Below are 20,909 nucleotides of genomic sequence, written 5' to 3'. Positions count from 1 at the left end.
AACATCATTTTTCATTTATATTGGCGCACTTTGATAGAGACTAAGGGCGCATAAGGGCCTGCGCACAATGCGCAAATATTAGAAACAGAAATAAATATTAAATTTTGGAAATAAAAATTCGAAATAAAGATTAAATACAATACACAATGAATATAAATAAGTATAAAATATAATCATATCTGAAAATTATTTGTATTTATTGTGCGTTACGTTTAATTTTTATTCCGAATTTTTATTTCTAAAATTTAAGGGTCGGCAGGAGTGACGGGCTAACTCCGACTTGATTTAAAATAATTATCTACTTCTTATTTACAGTGCAGATATGTACTCAATTATATTTTGTCTTAGATATAGAAACGATGTTTCGTCATGAAACTTTGTTAAGATAATTTCTTTTATAATTACGAAGCTATCTATAGAGCCAATTAAACTATAACAACTTTTAAACTATATGTGCGTGCGTGCGTGCGTGCGTGCGTGCGTGCGTGCGTGCGTGCGTGCGTGCGTGCGTGCGTGCGTGCGTGCGTGCGTGCGTGCGTGCGTGCGTGCGTGCGTGCGTGCGTGCGTGCGTGCGTGCGTGCGTGCGTGCGTGCGTGCGTGCGTGCGTGCGTGCGTGCGTGCGTGCGTGCGTGCGTGCGTGCGTGCGTGCGTGCGTGCGTGCGTGCGTGCGTGCGTGCGTGCGTGCGTGCGTGCGTGCGTGCGTGTGTGCGTGTGTACAAAGTAATAATGACCTTAAAAAATTATAAGTTAACCTAAAAAAATAATAATTGAAAAAATTTACTGTATTTTCTTCCATCGTTGAATAAGATTGAAAAGTATTTTATACAGATTTTATAACAAATTAGAAAGCACTTGAGTCTTGGATAGAAGATATCTTGAAATAAATTAGTTTCTCTCGTAATTTACTTCGCTAATGATCAAATCCAGCACCACTGTTGCTAGACGTGTCGCTTCTTCTTGCATCTGCATTTTCTTGCATGCGCATTGCATTCAATGAGACTGCGCGCTGTCCACTTGATGCTATAAATACTTCGAAGCATTTGATTAACTGATTGGAACAAAGAAGTTTACTAATTGATTAATCAAGGAAACGTTTGTAACGTCAAGTGGACCGCAACCTGAGTAAATGTCCATGATGCTAAGAATCGGTCTGAGATCTCGAGCGAAAAGAGAATTGATCAATTGCATTTTGGCCGAATTATTGAAATGCAATTAGTTAATTTTCTCTCCGTTAATTCCAGCGAGAAATAATAATGGAATCGATATCGAATCGACATCGATTCGATATTGAAATCAACAAATTGACATCTTTTCGATGTCGATTCGATAGATTATTTCTTGATAATCATAATGAGATCGAAATGATGTCGATTCGAATTTTTAACAAAATGTTTCAAAATATAAGGTTATATATCACAATATATAAACTAAAAAATTTTAAAAATGTGTCAAACTCTTATTACACTCTTTTTATACAATCTTTTATTACTTAAAAATGTTGAAATTTCGACGCAAATTTTTCGAATCGATAACTTTTCGATCTTAATGATGTCGAAAGGACATCGTTTCGAGAAACTATTTCTGACTGCGTCAACTTGACGAGAATTTGAAAGAAAAAGAAAACAGTAACTTCCTAGCAAAGTTAACACATTAAGACTCTATAATAGTTAAGCTCATATTTCTTTAAATAACCGGGTTCCGAAACTTTCTCTAAATTTCTCTATAGTTTTTCCCTCTCAATAAAAGAAGCTAATCTATCCGCATGGTTTTACTTCTTTGCCTCCCTGGACAATAAATACAGAAAACGACATCACTTAATTTCTTAATTATTTTGTAAGGTTCCTCCCAATCGCTCTGTAACTTGGAAGATTTTCCTTTCTTTCGACGAGGATTGAATAGTCAAACCTTCTGCTCCTTTTTCAAAAACAAGATGCCTAGCTCTTCGATCATATCGACATTTAATTCCCAGAGACCTTGACTCTAATCGTTCTCTGATTCCTAATGAATTTTGTCAAATTTCTGTCATAAATTCCGAGCATACTCTTCTGCTGACTTAGAATAATCATAACTTGGAAGTGTACCTCTAAGTAAATCCAGAGGTAAAGTGAGATCTCTTCCCTAATACAATTCTGACTGGGTTACGCCGGTAGCCTCATGTTTAGAAGTTCTATAAAAAGAAACATAGGAATCCAACGATCCTAATCCCTTTAATTTTCATGAATATATTTCGATAAATACTGAAGAATTGCTTGATGTTGTCTTTCTATCTATCCATCAGATTGAGGATGAAGAGCGATTATTCTTATTTTCCTTATTCCCAGGATTCTCATCAATTCCTAAAAAAACTGAGATTTGAAATTCCTTCCCTAATCGATATAAAGTTCTAGCGGGATTCCATGTCTGGAAACGATCTGATTGACAAAGATCCGCGACCGTAGTGGCTCTCATATTCTTCACAGGGAAAGCCTCCACCCATTTGGTAAAACAGTCGACAACTATAAGAAGATATTTATTTTCTAAAGAAGAAACAGGTAACGGAGAATGTCCATTTGAACTCTTTCAAAAGGAATTCCCAAAAAATTTGCAAAGGAGATTTTCCTTTGTCAGAAGCATCTTTCTTCGCTAAACAGACTTTACAAGTTCTACACCAATTTTCTACATTTTTTTACAAGTGGTCCAATAAAAACCGCTTCCGTATCTTTCTTAAAGTTTTATTGACTCCGAAATGCCCTTGAAGAAGTATCATGAATGAACCTCCTCCAAGATTTATTTCACTTTACTACGCGGGACTACTAACTGAAGGAAACTAGATTTCAGACTTGGAGCCTCCCATCTCTTATAAAGAACATCATCCTGTATCTCTAAAGCATCCCATTGATGCCAGTAAATTTTTGAAAACATTCCTCTAGCTGCTACCTTTTCCCATGAGAGCCGAATATTCCTTTCCTTTCTTTAGCTAGTAAAAATGTCGCTAACTCTTGATCCTTTATTTGTGCCTTATGCCACTCCTCAGAGAAATTTTCTTGTAAAACTATTCGAGCCACTAATTTATTTTCCTTAAGACTTTCTTATACTTCTACTTTAGAGTAATATCTGTAATTTTCGCTCGCACATGGACATCTTGAAAAACCATCGGCATTACCATGAGCTAGCCCTTTTCGATGAGCGACATCAAAATCATATTGCTGTAATCTTTCCATCCAACGAGCCAATTGTCCCTCCAAGTCTTTGAAGGACATCAACCATCTCAGCGAAGCGTTATCAGTACGGGTAGAAAAACTTCGTTCGTACAGATAATGATGAAAATGTTTAATTGATTCGACTAAAGCTAATAACTTTCTCCTTGTGGTACAATAATTTTGTTCAAATTTGCTCAAAACTCGACTATAATAGGCAATGATCCTTTCATTGCCATCTTGAACTTGAGAGAGTACCGCTCTTATTCTAAAATCTGAAGCATTAGTATCCAAAATCATCTTCCCTTCCCCTTTTGGAAAAGAAAGAAAAGGCGCGGTCGATAATGCTTGCTTTAACTTAAAAAATGTTTCCTGACACTGCTCAGTCCAGATATATTTAATTCTGATTTTCAGTTAATTTAAACAAAGATCTTGCAATAGAGGAAAACCTTTAACAAATTTCCGGTAATAAGCAGAATCTAAGGAAACTTCAGATCTGCTTCTTATTTTGAGGTACCGGCTATTCCGTGACTGCTACAGTTTTCTCAGGATCCATTGCGATCCTCGTTGAAGAAACAATATGTCTTAGATATTTCACCTGTCTACTAAATAAATTACATTTCTTAGAGTTAACATTAAAATTGGCAGCACGAAACCTACAAAGAACCTCTTTTAAATTTTCTTTCATTTTCTCAAAAGTTTTACCAAATATGATCACGTCATCTAAATAAACCAGGCAGATTTTAGAAAATTCCCGGAGAACTCGTTTCAGAGTAAGACGCTCGAAAGTAGGGACATTACATAAATCAAAGGGCATCGCAATAAATTGCCAGAGCTCATTATCTACAGAAAAAGCAGCCTTTTCCCTATCCTCAGAACGAATCTTCAGTTGTCAGTAGCCACTCTTCAAATCCAAGGTAGAAAACCAAACATTTCCTGACAACTGAGAAGAACAATCGAGAAGATCATCTATTCTCGACAGCGGATAAGAATCTTTCTTTGTTACCGCATTTAATTTCTGATAATTTACGCAAAGAGAATCATCCTTTTTCTTTACCAAAATCAAGAGACTCAAGGGCTCGAAGATTCCTCTATAACCCCTTGTTCTTTCATCTTCTCAATGATTCTCTCAACCTCAGAACGCATATGAATTGGAATTCTCCTTGGAGCCTACTTGATTGGACGAGAATCCTGCAATTCAATTTTATGTTGAAGAATTTCGCACTTTCCAGTAATAATTTCAAAGCAGCAAAGCTCGGAAAATACATCCCGGAATTTTTGCAGTAAATAAGCAAAAACTGCCTTCTACTCCTCATCTAACTCTCGAAAATTATTTTTGAAGAATTCTCTCAGTTCCAAAAGTACCAAAAGTCCTCCTCTATATGCATTACCTGGCAACAAAAGCTTTCTTCCTTGAAGAAAAGATTCTATTGCTGACTGCATCCCTATACGCGAAAAGAAATCTGTACCCAAGATACAATCCTCAGCATCTCTGTTACATGCACAAGAATTTCTAGCGAAAACCTGCTTATCTCTACCTTTGTACTAAAACGCTAAAACTTTATACTTAACTGGGACTTTTTCTTTTGTGGGATATCTCAAATTATTTCTCCTTATTGGTAAACGCTTTCCCTTAATTCCCACAAAGTCTCTATTCACTAGAGTTATATCGGAGCCCGTATTTAATTTAAATAAACAATCTTCGTTATTTAATAATCCGCGAAAAACAAAACATTTTTTCTTCGCGTTACCCCTTTTAAAACGCCTAATATAACTCAGGGCATTCTCCTCACATGTCGAACCCGTTCCAGAAAGCTCAACGAATCCTAATTTCTCTTTTGTGTCTCTGAAAGAGATGGACACTCCGAACGAAAGTGTCCTCGTTTCCCGCATTGACAACATTCTTCTACATTATAGGGAAATTTTCTCTTTTCTTTGAAATTTTCAGGTTTTTTGTAACTTGAAACCTTCATCTTTCGACTTCCAAATGTTTTATTCTGTTCTTTTCCGAAATTAATTTTTCCATTAAAATTAGGAAAATTACTATTTTCCGCAAAATTATAATTTTCCTTTCTCTTAAAACTATTACTTCTTATAATCTTTATCATCATTGCCCTTTCAACGGCAGCCCTTAAAGACGTGAGCCCTTCTAATTGTAAAATCTGTTTTATGTTCCCGTCAGTTAGTGTAACAATGAATTGCGAGCGCGCAATTTTATCCTGCAAACCGGGCGACCACTCCGGATAAGCAAGGGATAAACGTTCTAAATCCGCGTCAAGAGAAGCTAAATTCTCCCCGAAATTTTGTTTCCGATTTATAAATTGCATATAATAAATTTGTGTCGAAAATTTTTCTCCAAAGCGCAATTCTAAACGCGAAACCAAATTATCGTACTGCAAATTTTCAAACTCTGTACCTTCCTTTAAAACTGCACGCGCCTCCCCTTTAAGGCACAACGCTAATACAACAGCTTTCTCCGCGTTTCCCCAATTATTCGCACGCGCGACTAAATTAAACTGCGTTAAAAATTCTCGTAACGGAACACTTCCGTCATAGATATTAGGCTTTATTTTAAAACCGAGACTATTTATGGAGATAAAATTAGTATTGGGGTTAGACTGGCCTGATGCGAAACGTTGTTCCTCCGAGCGCAATCCTGACTCTCCCTGCTGTCCAGAAAGCACACGAATCTCCATTCCTTGTTGCAACAGCGAAGCCTCTGCTCTCATTAAACGAAGCTTCTCTAATGCGAGCCTGAGAACTGTCTCCATATCCGTCGGCTCCAGTTGCTCGCACACAAACTCTTCCTAGCCGTAGCAGTAGGTATACTAGGTTGGTTCTACTAATCCAGGGGTTCCAGGGGAGCGGGGTGCGGGTGTGTGGGGTAACTCGGTGACGCGAGGGTAAAAGAGAGTAACTGATAGGCACGGGAAAAAGGGAATGCTTTGTCGATAGTCTTTTAGAATGTACTTTTGAGGGGAAGGAAGGGGGTCTTTTTTTTGTCTAGGAAAAGCTGCTAGAAAAGATGTTTTTTTTGTAGAAATTGACGTAGGAAAAAAAAGAAAAAAAGCGCCAATACTCCGGCTGCTATGTATCTAACAAATTGCGATTCGGAAGATTTATAATGATGTCCCGATTTAGAAAAAATAGCACTGACGACGTGTTGCAGCATGTTAAGAGAAGCGCCAATAATCCGGCTGCTACAAATATACATGTTGCAACGAGTTAATTTCGAACAATCTCGAAAAATCTGTTATTCAATAATGTATTAATAATAATGAAAATAATGTATTAGTCAGTAAATGGACCCTTCTCATCTCTTAATTTTTTCCTAATAATAAATACTGAAACGTGCTCATTCCTGTTTGGTCAAGTTCAAGTTTTCTCATAAGAGCCAAATAAATTTTGACAGCGACACGGAACGGAAACTATAAAAATGAATACATTACCCCTTTTTATCGATATTACACCGATAAATAATATTCCATCATAAATATCAAGTTTCTTTTTATGAAAAAAATTATTTCCGGATATCGGTTGATATTATTCCAATTGTTACTTTCAAGTTATGCTGTCTTTAAAAAAAAGAATCATCAAATCTTTTCTATCGAATCTTCTTATCGGAGAAAAAATTGGGGGGTGAAAAAAACAGGGAAACTTGGGCTGCTGTAAAAAATCAAAATTGCGACTCGGAAAACCTATGACCATGCTTCGAATTCGACAAAGGGATAATGAAATTACAGACGATATATATAGTAGATTCTTGGGCACGCGGAATCACAATAGATCTCGGAAGTCTCGAAACGAATATCGATCGCGATATTGTGTGTAAGAAAAATAGTTGACGGTGCGAATATTGAATGTGATAAATATGAACGTGGAAGACATCGCGAATATAATGGACGTGTGGGGAGACGAAGAAGAAAAAATTGAGAATGTTGGAAATATTGACGTTGACATTGATATTGAAGATAAAGATGATGAACACGTGTTATCTGACGACAGTGATTGCATTAGAGTGAGGAGCTAATGGATGCAGAGAAAACTGTTACGCGTTCGAAATTCCTTGTACTGAATAGTAATAGAAAACATTGTACAATACAATTTTATTATTCGATCGGGTGATGTTCTAATTGTATGTGCCGAATGCATGGTTCGTCTGACGATCACTGATATTAGAATAATGTATGTTAGAAAGCATGAGATAAATACTCTTGATGCGCTAAACGGATTTTGCTCCAATTGCAGTCAGTCCGTATATAACAATGCCATGTAACATGTGTCCAATTTGCACCGCATAAGAAAGATGATATTGTGGACCGGATCACGTGCAAGTGCAAGTGTTCGTGGGACATAATATAATATATAAAAAATGGAACACCGAGCGAGTGGAACGCGAGCTGCTGGAACAGTGCAGCCAGATCGTTACTTTGGTGGAGTGTTTCACGTGACTGCAACGATGTGATGAGTGCATGGAGCAGCTCGAAAAACTCAGTTGTGTTAAGCGTTCTCGACTCACCGTTGGAAACAAACAATCTGGTGGCGAGTGAATCGTGCGACTCGCGGATGCAAAAATTCAATTAGAAAAACATTTTGTGTACTTTGGTGACGAATTCGCGAATTCCAGTAGAGATAATGGATCTCTCGTTTGGCATGAGATTGATATGGCGTTTGAAAGTCATATATTGACTGGCGTGGTAATTAACGTGGACTACATCGAGCCACGACGATTTTTGGAAGATGCTGGTGATGTAGTACTCGAGCGAGTGCGAGACATTGTAGAAAAACACGGTAGTGTGAAAGTGAACATCGCATTCAACGACGAGTTTGTGATGGGCGATAAACGCGCCAATAAAAGTATAAACACTAAAAATTGTGACGCGGTCACCTCGCTCGACGCTCGGATCGGCTCGTCGGTGTCCGGGTTCGAGAGGAGGGGAGACTCAAGCGTATGCGAACACAAGTGGCGGCGAAAAGATCGTTTATTGGTAGAAAGGTAGATACAGAGTAGTGCAGAGCCGGGTGATGTCACAGTGTCGCTGGTAGCAAAGCGGAGACGCAATCGGTCGACGTAAGGCGATGAGATGCGCAGGACGGGTGCGGCGTGCGGTCGACAACGGTTTGTTTACACGGCGCGATTACCACTAAGGATCTTAGGATTATTGACTTATAACTAGCGGCCTTAATCTCTATCGCATGCACTTACAAGCTAATGTCAGACGGGACGGTTAGGTATTGCGGGCAGGGTTGAGTGCCACGTCGAGCCCTGCCTTCGCAACGGAAACCGGCGAAACCCGGTGGAGCTGAGCGAAACCTCAGCCCGAGGAGCGGTGACAGGAGTCGGCGAAACCCGACAGAGCTGAGTGAAACCTCAGCCCGAGGAGCGGTGACAGGAGTCGGCGAAACCCGACAGAGCTGAGTAAAACCTCAGCCCGTGGAGCGGTGACAGGAGTCGGCGAAACCCGACAGAGCTGAGTGAAACCTCAGCCCGTGGAGCGGTGACAGGAGTCGGCGAAACCCGACAGAGCTGAGTGAAACCTCAGCCCGAAGGTAGAGAAAGCCGGTGAAAGCCAAGTGAAACCTTGGCCCCGAGAGGTAGTAGGTACTGGTTAGGTCGATATCGGGAGTCGGATCGCAGGATGGGATCTGGTCTCGACCGGCCGGGCTTATCGACGCTCAGACCTCGTTCCGTTCGTTGTGTTGAAAGCTAGTCCGATTTCATCATGCCACCGAAAGCCAGTGGTAAAGCGGTGAAGAAGGCGGGCAAGGCTCAAAAGAATATCAGCAAGACCGACAAGAAGAAGAGGAGGAAGAGGAAGGAAAGCTATGCTATCTACATCTACAAAATGTTGAAGCAAGTGCATCCCGATACTGGTATTTCGAGCAAAGCCATGAGTATCATGAACAGCTTCGTTAACGATGTTTTCGAGAGAATTGCTGCCGAAGCGTCGAGGTTGGCGCATTACAACAAAAGATCGACGATCACATCCCGTGAGATACAAACCGCAGTCAGGCTCCTTTTGCCTGGAGAATTGGCCAAGCACGTAGTCAGTGAAGGAACTAAAGCAGTGACCAAATATACTAGTTCCAAGTGAACATTTCATACATACAGATTGCGTATATACATAAATCGGCCGGCGTTCCCCACTGCGCGCCGTCGGTCCGGTGGGAGTCGGTATCGCGTGGGGGCACCGCGAGCGAGATAGCGCGTGCGACCTACAGGCAAGCGAATGCGATAGCGCAAGTGATATATGTGCAAGCGGGATGGGTAGTGCAGGATAGTAAGCCAAGCGTTTATATATATGTATATATTTATGTACATGTATGTATATATATATATGTATGTATGTATGTATGTATCCTCGTAACGGCCCTGCCGTTACAAAATAGTGAACTCTTTCGAGTGTCAAATGTCAAAAATAGTGAACTCTTTCAAGTGTCAAATGAGTGGTACGAGCAGCACATCATCGAACCTACGTTGGCATCGCTCGAAGAGTTTCAGGAACGCGACAGTGGATGGGCGCTGTCACGTATATTAAATTTAACAATTAATATGAATAAATATAATCACATGCACGCGGGGTGTTACATCGAGTTACCACGGAAAATTATGTTGAAGAGAGCGATAATTAACGTCAACGGACAATGCGTGTTTCGCATGATCGCGGCCTTGCATTCGGCCGAAAGACATACAAATCGGGAATTGTCATATCCACATTATACGACAGTACTGAATCTCTAAGACATTACGTTTTCGATGACGATTGAATCAAATTAAAAAGTTCGAACATCTCAACGACATCTCCATCAACGTCTACGGTATCAAGGGAAAGGAGATTCTCCCGATATATCTGACAAAGAAGATGGAGAAACACGCAAATCTGTTATACGTGCAGGATCCGCGCGACGATAATGTGGAACACTTCGCGTATATCAAAAATTTGTTTTGTCTCGTAAGCTCGCAACTGAATAAAAAAGAACACAAGAAATACTTTTGTGATCGGTACGTATGCACATTTTTTAACAAATTGTAAAATATTTTATAATTGTTAATTTAAATGTTAAAAATACTAAAAAAATCATTCCGTTTGCATGTCTACATTATTTTAATTCATCCGAGAAATTGGAATCGCATACGGTGGATTGCGAACGGATAAACGATTGCACCATCCGACTGCCGAACGAGGACAAGTGGCTCGAATTCAAGAACCACTGCAACAAAGAACGACTTCCATTCATCGTCTACGCGGATCTAGAGTGCGTACTGCGAAGGATGGAGCTGGAGAGGGAAAACACGACGTCGTACACATATCAACAGCAGCATGAGATATTTAGCGTAAGATACTATGTGCGATGCTCGTACGACGACGCGTTATCGGCATATCAATTTCGTCGCAGTGAAGATTGCGTTACGTGGTTCGTTCGGCAACTCGAAGACTTTTCGCCTCGAGTAAAAATTTTGTTATCTGCGAATGTCCCTATGGAAACGTTATTGAGAGAACAGTGGGAGACATACCATAGCGCGATGTGTTGTCACATTTGTGAAAAATTATTTGCGACGGACGACACGCGGGTACGCGATTATTGCCACTTTATCGATCGTTATGCGCATTCGAATTGCAATTTAAATTATAAAAAATCATACTGCATTCCTGTAGTCTTTCACAATTTATCCGGACACGCACTTTATTATCACGGAAATAGCTACGACGTACGAAGGCAGAATCGACGTGCTGCCGATACAACAAAGGAAAAATATATTTCGTTCACTAAACATGTCAAAGATACTGCAGACAAATCAGATTCGCAAAATTATACAACTACGATTCATCGATTCGTACAAATTTTTGAGTACCAGTCTCGATAAATTGACATCCTTTTTAAGCAGAGAGAAATTGAAAATTTTACGTTCCGAATTTTCCACGTTATCGAACAAGGATTTTGATTTGTTGACGCGTAAAGGTGTCTTTTCCTATGAATACGTGGATCGCGCGATGACAAGCTGCAGGACACGTGCCTATCATCGCGCGAATCATTTTATAACTCGTTGACCGGTGACACGGTGTCGGAGAACGATTACGCGTACGCCGTGAACGTCTGGTAGCGATTCTCTATTGAAACCCTAGGCGAATATAGCGATCTATATTTGAAGACCGATGTCTTGTTATTAGCCGAATTTTTGAAAATTTCCGTGAAACTTGTATCAAAAGTTACAGTCTCGATCCCGCGCATTATTACACTTTGCTAGGTTTTACATGGGATGCTATGCTGGATGAGATGTTATGAAATATACGCGCATAAAATTTGAGTTGCTCACCAACATCGATATGATTATGTTTATCGAGCGTGATATATACGGCGACCAATATTCCGGCAAATATGCGCAGGCCAATAACAAGCGTTCGTACAACCCGTCGAAACCATCATCGTATTTAATGTACTACGATGTGAATAATCTATATGGATGAGCGATGTGTCAACCACTGCCCTATGCCAAATTTCGATGGATTGAAGACATCGCGAACTTTGACGCGAGCGCGATCGCTTCGGATTCGCCTACGGGTTATATTCTCGAAGTCGATCTCGAGTATCCGCATCATCTGCACGACCGACACACTGACCTACCTTTCTGTCCGATGCGCGATAAACCACCCGGCAGGATAAACTTCTCGCGACGTTATATGATAAGAAGCGATACCTCATCCACTATCGCAACCTGCAGCAATGTATGTGCCACGGTCTTCATATCGTAAAGATACACCGCATACTACAATTCGCTCAATCCACCTGGCTTTGCGATTACGTCAAATGTAATCCACGATTACATCGAACACAGCTTAGAATGTGCACGAAAAACGATTTCGAAAAAAATTTGTACAAATTGATGAACAATGCGGTATTTGCTAAAACAATGGAAAATATTCGAAATCACATGAATGTAAAATTGATAACGAAATGGGACGGACAGTACGGTGTTGAGACAATGATCGCGAAACCAAATTTTCACAGCCGCAGCGTTTTTGCGGAAAATTTAATCGCCATCGAACTGCGTAAACGAGGAAATTCAAACAAGCCGATTTATGTATGTGTATATTCGATATATCGAAAATCTGCTTGTACGAATTTCATTACAAGTATAAGTCATCACTGTATCACGACAAATGTAAGATCATATACACCGACACAGACAGTCTTGTATATCACATCGAGTGCGATGATGTGTACGAGATGATGAAATGCGATATCGCCAGATTCGATACGAGCGATTATCCGACGGACAATGCGTATAGTATGCCTCTCGAGAATAAAAAAATACCCGGCTTAATAAAGGATGATAATAACAGTGCGATTATGACGGAATTTGTCGGACTCAGAGCGAAAATGCGGTGAGGGTGGATGGTAAAAAGGTGTAAAGAGTAACGTCGTAACACGAACAATAACGTTCGATGATTACACGCGATGCTTGAATGAAGAGATCGAAATGACTCGTCGCCAGTCATATATAAAATCCAAGTTATACCAAATATATACAGTATCCGAGTCGAAAATTGCTCTGAGTCCGTACGATAACAAATGATACATCGTGCTGGATTCGACGGAAATGTTACCGTGGGGACATTGGCGGATACTTTTGTATATATATTTTTTTTATATATAGTTTTATACATATATAAGTACGTATGCACGTATTTCTTGTAGTTTATACGTATATATATATATATATATATATATATATATATATATATATATATATATATATATACGTACAAACGTATAATACATATAAATATATATATATATATATATATATATATATATATACGAGGGTAGTCTGAAAAGTTTTGAGCCTAACATAAACAAGTATTTTTTCGATCAAATATAGTTTTATTTTTCAACATAATCTTCTTTTAAGTCGATACACTTTTCCCATCGATACTCTAACCTCTTTAACCCCTCCAAATAGTAGTTGGCGTCTTGCTCCGCAAAATAGGCGTTTACATATGCGATGACCTCCTCGTTCGATGAAAATCTCTGTCCTCCAGGCGAAACTTTAAGCTTACGAAACAGGAAATAGTCACTGGGAGCCAGATCTGGTGAATACGGTGGGTGGTCAACGAAGTGCAGTTCGTGAATTTTGGACATGGTGACCGCCGAAGTGTGAGCAGGTGCATTGTCTTGATGAACAGCACTTTCTTCTTCTTCAAATGCGGCCGTTTTTTTGCAATTTCTGCCTTCAGCTTATCAAGTAATGATGCGTAATACGCTCCCGTTATTGTTTTACCTTTTTCAAGATAGTCGATACATACAATTCCGTAACTATCCCAAAAAACAGTTGCCATTACCTTCCCAGCTGATGGAACCGTCTTCACCTTTTTCGGAGCAGATTCACCCTTTGCAGCCCACTGTTTTGATTATTTTTTTGTCTCTGGAGTGTAGTGGTGGATCCAAGTTTCATCTACAGTTATGAATCGACGCAAAAAATCTGACTCGTTTCGTTTGAACCGCTCCAACAAGACCTTCAAATGTTTCGAATTCGTTTTTGGTCCAAAGTAAGCGCAGCACCCAACGCGCGGATAGCTTGCGCATATCCAATTCTTCAGTCAATATATGATGCGTTCTTTCGATATGCCCATAGCCTCTGCTATTTCTCTAACCTTGATTCGACAGTCGTCCAGTACTATTTGGTGAACATTTTCGATGTTATCAGTGGTGGTCGCAGTTTTTGGCCGTCCCGAATGCTCATCATCAGCCAAGCTGGTACGACCACGTTTAAATTCAGCTGCCTATCTTTTTACGGCAAATGATGGGACAGAGTCCCCGTAAACAGCGTCCAACTCTATTTTAATTTGCGCAGGCGTATTGCCTTTCAAATATAAGAATTTAATCACGACACGATATTAAATTTTTTCCATTTTTACAAAAACACTGATATCGACTGACACAAACGACTGTCAAACAACAACTGAGCGTCCAAAATGGCTGAAATTTTCACAAAAGTCTTTCAAAGCATATATTATTGTAGTACTAGAATGGTTTTGACGAGTAACGTCATCTTTATGTTAAGGCTCAAAACTTTTCAGACTACCCTCGTATATATATATATATATATATATATATATAACGTGTATATATATATATATACATACGTGTATATATATATATATATATATACACGTATGTATGTATGTATGTATGTATGTATGTATGTATGTACGTGTGTACGTATGTATATACATATGTATGTATTTCTTGTATGTAGTTTATATGTGCTTGTTTATATGTACATATAACGTATTTCATATATGTACGTATTTTCTGTAGTTTTATACATTTTATATATTATTTTAAGTTTAATCGTAATTACTATCATGTATAGTTTCTTTACGAAGATGTAATGGAAGAAAAAAAATAAGACTTATTGTATATATTTTTTATATAAATATTTTTTTTATTTGTTTTTACAATAAATGAATTAAAAATTTTTTGTATAAATATTTTTTACATTTATATAAATATTTTTATATTTGTTTACAATAAATGAATTAAATCACATTGTTTTTGTTTATCCAAGAATTATGTGACCCATCGAATCCCAGCCACTTGACGTAAACCTTATCTCCTTTCCTACGCAGTACTTTCTCCACGAGATACACGTTCGAATGAGTCGCGCGATGCAACTCGTGCTCGTAGAATGCTCCAGCGACGAATTCTCCGCAATAGTCTTCGAGTAGATAAGTTAGAGATTAGTTACGTTGTACTATAATGATCTCAAACACCTCGATGGATCAATTTGCGTGTAACCTTTTTCGAAAGCTGTCTTATACTTGCTCATGCGTACCGAATCACCTACTTTAAATTTTGCCAGATGATCTTTATCGCGCTGTACACCGTGTCCAAGAATTTTTTGGCGATCGCGAGAGTTACGTCAATGGATCGCATGCCAATAGTGCGATGTTTGCGCGCGTTGTAATCTGACACGAGACGCGGCAGCGCGTCGACCCATTTGTAAGTACCATTGAGTGTAAATATCTTCCACATGTCGTTTTTAAATGTACGATTGAACCGTTCGACGATCGATGCCTTCAGTATCGAATACTGGAATAATGATTAACGCTATGTTTTTTCAAGAGTTTCTGCACATCGGGGTTGTAAAACTCCTTCCCTATATTCGTTTGCAAGTTTCTCGGGCATCTTCCGCTCTTTTGAATTATCTCGGCGATAGCGTTAGCCGTCTCGCTTCCGACCTTGCTCTTGAGCGATACGGCCTAGGCATACTTGCTCAATGCATCGATGATGAGTATGTAGTGATGAAACTCTGTTGAAACTCGAATATGGGCGCATCTCGATGATATCAGATTGCCACAGATCGTCGTATCCTCGAATTATGACACGTCTTCGTGAAAAATTTCTTCTGGCCGAAGCGTGTAATTCCTCGCCTTACGGAGTTAATATTTTTTTCACATCCATCAGATTTTGATCTCATGTTTCGACGATGTTTGATATTAATGTATGTAAATAAGTTATGTTACAATTAAAGTTTTTTTTCCTCACTGACGTCAATCGACTGGCTCGTTTCATCGACACGCGATTTAATTTATAATAATGCCGGCTTCGCGAAGTTCCTCGATGATCGACAGCATCTCGTTGTCGTGAGTGTTGTGACCAGCTCGGTGCGAAGCGTCGAGCAATCGGAGTCGATCCATCAGTTCGTTCGGATCGTCCCAATGCACGTAATCGATCTTGTTGTCATTTCGCTTCATGGATGGTATATGCCTGCACTCTTTTTACTGTTTTTTTTATATAAATACGAGCGGAGCGATAATGTTAATATACTTGTATCCCTTGTTGTCCATGATGGGATTATGGGCGCTGTGACCACGTCTATGAACATTCGCTTAACATTCGTTAACAGTATACTTTTATACGTTTGTTTGTCATCTTCGATAAATATAGCCTCATCGAGAAGTCTCTTGAAGATCAATTCGTATAATCCTGGTGTATCATTGTATCTCACATTGTCTACGATTATGGAGTCATTTTTGTCAACATCAAACTTTTTGTTACCGAGCATTGTACCACTTTGTCGAAATAGATACCGTACACATTATCGATCGCTCTATGTCGTCACCGAGAAGAAGGTCCACATATTTTCGTCCCAATGATCCTAGCTGACCATGAAGAGTCTCACAACTTCCATTGCAGACTCTGTTTGATGGTTAATTCGAGTCACGATTCATTAATGTTTTGTTTCAAAAATATTTTCATTTCACACGAATAACAGTATTTTCGGTGGTTCTTTAGATAGTTCTTTCAGTAGTTCTTTCGTCGATGGTTCTATCGACGTAGAATCGAACGTAAATGAATCTGACGCGATGTTCAATTATTTTGTACGCTTTTTAGGTTGCGGCGATAATTTCAACTATTCAACATCCGTCCAATACAAATCCCTGTTAGTAGTAGTATCGTCATCGTCATCATCGCTGTCTTCACGTTTCTTTTTTTTTTCTTAATACTGATTGCAACATTGGCTTTTTTTTTAATTGGATGTGTTTCCTCGACAATCTGTTTTAGATGTTCGACGATGGGTTTGAAGCGTTTCTCCAACGCTACATCTTCATCTATTTTACCAGTTTTCAAAGCGCGATATTTTTTGCGAATCGAATCGCTCGTTTTCGTAATTTGTTTCGCTATTTTTTCGCGATCTTTGATGTTATTCATGTTGCCTAGTTGACATCGACTAATCACATTATGGTACCGCGAATGTGTTAAATTCTTTTCTGTACCGCCCGTTGACAAGCGGACTGTTCTTGTTTATCACTAGGAATCCGTACTCGCACTGCCAACAATCGCGACAGTATTCACATGATCATTGTAAATATGTTTCAAGTTGGTATCATCCTTTAAATAGAATCAGCAGATTCGCATTGTCGCGTATCAGATGTTTAGGTATCTTCGCATACGTCTGACAGAGATAGAAGCAGTCGATGTTCGAATGGCGACCCATCGAGAAATACTCTCTCACTACATCTTGCTTATCATATGCAATGTCGTCGAAGACGAAGATCGAATTGGGACGTGCCTCACTCGGTGGAATGACGTCACTGTTGGAAAACGTAAAATAGCCGATTTCATCGACCGATGCCAACAAAGTTTCGAGATATCGATATTTTGGTTATTGTAACGATTTCGAGTACACGTACACGTTCTCGAAACGTACGGACTCGAGCAAATTTATGAGAACGTTGGTTTTACCGCAATTCGACGGACCGCAAATAATCACGCGTATAGTACTCGATAGCATTTCACCGTGCTTGCGTTTCGTCGCGATGTCCCCCATCATTCGCTTTCTCATCGTAGTTCACGACGTGTATCGTCTGCGGGTGCCGCACGAATTTCATGTTCACACTGCGTTAGCTAGGCTTCGATTGAACGTCTATTTATAGGTGCGCGAAATCGCGATTCGCTCAGTAGCAAAAATATATCTCGCGCTATTACATCTATTTGATATTTGGGATTTGCGCGCTGAACAGTTGCAATATATACCGAAGATCATATTGTTATGCATGTGTGACTACATCAACCACGTGTGGGACAAGCTTCCAGAGCATTTAAAAGCGGATTTGGAGATTCAAACTTATCGTCGCTGCGTCGAGCATTATAACCAATCGTGGCAACGCACGCATATAGACGGTCCTGCATCGAAGATAAAGGATTGTAACATGTCAGCAGCAACGAAGACTGCGTTGGAGGTCTGCTCAATCGAGCGATAAACGCTTCCTTTCGAGTTACATATTCCCGGCTATCAGTTTTGCGGTCCGGCTGAAAAATCGATTAACCAGAGGTGAAATGGGCATAAATCCACTGAACGCGGCGTGCCATGAACACGACATTGCGTATTCTCGGAGCAACAATCTCACCGATAAATACGCGGTGGATACGATACTCGCCGATAAAGCCCTAGGACGCGTCATTGCGAGAGACTTTGGGCGAAAAAGCTACAGCCGTTTGGGCAGCGAAAGTCAAGACCAAGATCGGCATGGATATGAAAGCGAAGACAAGGAAAAAGCCAACAAAAAAAAAAACAAAAAAACCAAATACTTCCGACGGCGAAACGAAGCGGCTATTATCGATTCTGCCAATGTTGGGCGCGCTCGGTTCCATGATTGGCGGAACGGTCAGCGTGGCAAAAACGATAAACGACAAGAAAGCCATGCAACATCAGCTTGAGAAACTACAACGTCACAATCGCGCGATGAAAACGCGCGGATAAGGACTGTATCTCGCTCCGTACAAATACGGACGAGGCGTAACAGCGAAAAAAGAAAAAAGAAAAAAAACGTCAGAGACAATAAAAATACCTTCGGATGTAACTACCAACGTATAAATTGGACCAGATGGCGAAGCGTATGCGCATATCATACTTCAGAGGTGTTTTCATGCGTGACGCATTACCGATTAGCGGCGCGCGTTGAAAAGAGAGCGGTATCGTAAATCTGGACGACACGATGGGTCTTGGCACTCATTGTAGCATACGCAAAGAGAAATAATCATGTCATATATTTTGACAGTTTCGATAATCTTCGATCGCCCAAGGAACTGGTACGATATTTCGGAGACAGTGTTACGATAGAATACAATCGAGCATCCTATCGTATGATCAGAGCATCTGTGGACAGTCTGTGGTTTCTCCAAACGGTCGACGCGTGTGAATTTATAAAGTCCGACAAAATGCCGCGGCGTCTCAATATTCGTTGAACGCTTTTTCCATCGCTGACGTTTACACTAAGTGAGAAGAGCAGCGTTCTCGCGGCAAATTACTTTCCAGCCATAGATTTGAGCGACGATGATGATACGAACTTGATCTAACAATTTTAGAGACTTATCATACGATACCAAATGTAAACGCTTCGAACAACAAATTTTATTTTGAAAGAGACGACGTAGAAATTTCGATTCCCGAGAGATCGTACGAACTGCAAGCCATAAATGAATTTTTGAAACGTGAGATTTTACGGAAACGTCCGCGACGCGACAGATCCGATGGTAATGCCGGTGACACCGTGCGCGACGATAACGAGATTGGGAAATACTCGATAGTGCTCCGCGTAAATTATAACACGATGAGGTGTGAGATTAAATGCGACTACAAAATCAATTTTAACAAGTTCAATAACATTGAATCGCTGCTGGGTTTCTCGAAACGTATACTGCAACCGCGAAAGTGGCATGAATCGGACGTGTCGATCAACGTGTCGATAATGAACGTAAACATTATCCGTGTAGAATGCAATGTGACCGCGGGCGCGTACAGCAATGATAAAAGTATGCACACGATACACGAATTTTCGCCGAGCATGCCGCCAGGATATAAGATATCGGAAAGACCGATGCAGATCATTTACTTGCCAGTCATCGTACAGAGCATTACGGAGCTAACGATACGCATTGTTGACCAGAACGGACGATTGCTCGATTTCAGAGGAGAAGAGATCACCGTCAGATTGCCGTACGACGGCGACAGCGATAACGCGAGCGCGACATTTGGGATGCTCGTGTTGAACGAAGCGAAGCACAGAGAGATAACGCATCTTTTACAAAGAAAACACCGATCGACAATATTCGCTCATCCGGCTGCATCAAGAAGAGGAAGAAACTCAACGCGTCGAACATTAAATTTTTACAAACTTTAGGATTCGCGGTGCGCAACTTGTGAGATGACTGACATCCTAAACATCGAAGACGAACCAATCTTTGACGATTGCATTGTCAAAATTGAGACTCATACGTACAACCCGTTCGCCAATACAACGTTCGGGTACAGCGATGAGATAAAAATATCCATACAGATACAGGATCTGTACACACTGTCGTATGAAAGCTTTCTATTTATCGAGGGAAAACTAATGAAGAACAAAATTGTCGATGAATCTGATGTGATGTTGGGAAATAATTTTGTTGCGTTCAAAGAGATTCGATACGAGCTCGATGGCATAGAGATTGATCGTAACAGAAACGTGGGTATAACTAGCGCGCTCAAACACTACGTAATGTCATCCGAGAGAAGCGTGATTCTGAGGAATGCTGGCTGGGATGCATGTACTAACGCGGATGGATATTTTAACTTTTGCGTACCTCTCTACACACTGTTGGGATTCTGCGAGGATTACAGACACGTGGTAATCAACTCGTCATGAGTTGATCTTAATACGATCGCGTAACGACAACAATTGCCTGATGGGAAATTCGGCGTTGGATCCCGTGATCGACTTATTCAAGAATGTTATTGAATGAGATAACAAAATTATCGATGCTGCGCACTTTGAGAACGGACGATACTTGAGCATAGCTTTTCGCTCATGGGATCTGTACGAGTTTTCGTTGTTACAGCGTACAACCAAGCATTCGTGGGCCATCAAGATCGCTACTCGAGAAGCCGCGATACGTCATCTTCGCTCTGCAAACAGGCCGAAAGAACGTCGTGGAGACGAGCCGATTCGACGACTGCAACTTGACCAATGTGAAACTGTATCTGAACTCAGAATGTTATCCGTACAACGATATGAATCTGGATTTCGACAAAAACAGATAGTCTGTGTTGTACGAAACATATGCGGGTTTCTGCAAGAATTACTACGGATACGAGTATCTCGAGCCAAGTCTTACGTCACGTCTTTTCTACGTAACGGTCCATTCGTAATTATCGATTGTTCTCGACAAAACAAATCGGTCAAG

General features: G+C 40.2%; 1 protein-coding gene and 1 pseudogene across 1 annotated transcript; one reads left to right on the top strand and one right to left on the bottom strand.

The window, feature by feature from the left end:
* The first annotated feature begins 8,843 nt into the window (after positions 1-8,843).
* Positions 8,844-10,186, top strand: LOC105433648 (histone H2B-like). The gene has a single exon (XM_089071937.1). The coding sequence runs from the start codon at positions 8,900-8,902 to the stop codon at positions 9,269-9,271; it is 372 nt and encodes a 123-aa protein (XP_088928063.1). The 5' UTR covers positions 8,844-8,899; the 3' UTR covers positions 9,272-10,186.
* Positions 10,187-14,491: 4,305 nt separating this feature from the next.
* Positions 14,492-17,575, bottom strand: LOC148938264 (uncharacterized; annotated as a pseudogene).
* Positions 17,576-20,909: the final 3,334 nt, after the last annotated feature.

Source organism: Pogonomyrmex barbatus, unplaced genomic scaffold, assembly GCF_055798465.1.
Source record: "Pogonomyrmex barbatus isolate J1 unplaced genomic scaffold, ASM5579846v1 scaffold1, whole genome shotgun sequence".
NCBI classification, from domain to species: Eukaryota; Metazoa; Arthropoda; class Insecta; order Hymenoptera; family Formicidae; genus Pogonomyrmex; species Pogonomyrmex barbatus.
Note: the sequence above shows the minus strand (reverse complement) of the source record. Positions and strands in the feature narration are given on the sequence as shown.

Coding starts and splice junctions, on each gene's coding strand:
- LOC105433648 (XM_089071937.1), top strand. CDS start 8,900: ATGCCACCGAAAGCCAGTGGTAAAGCGGTGAAGAAGGCGGGCAAGGCT.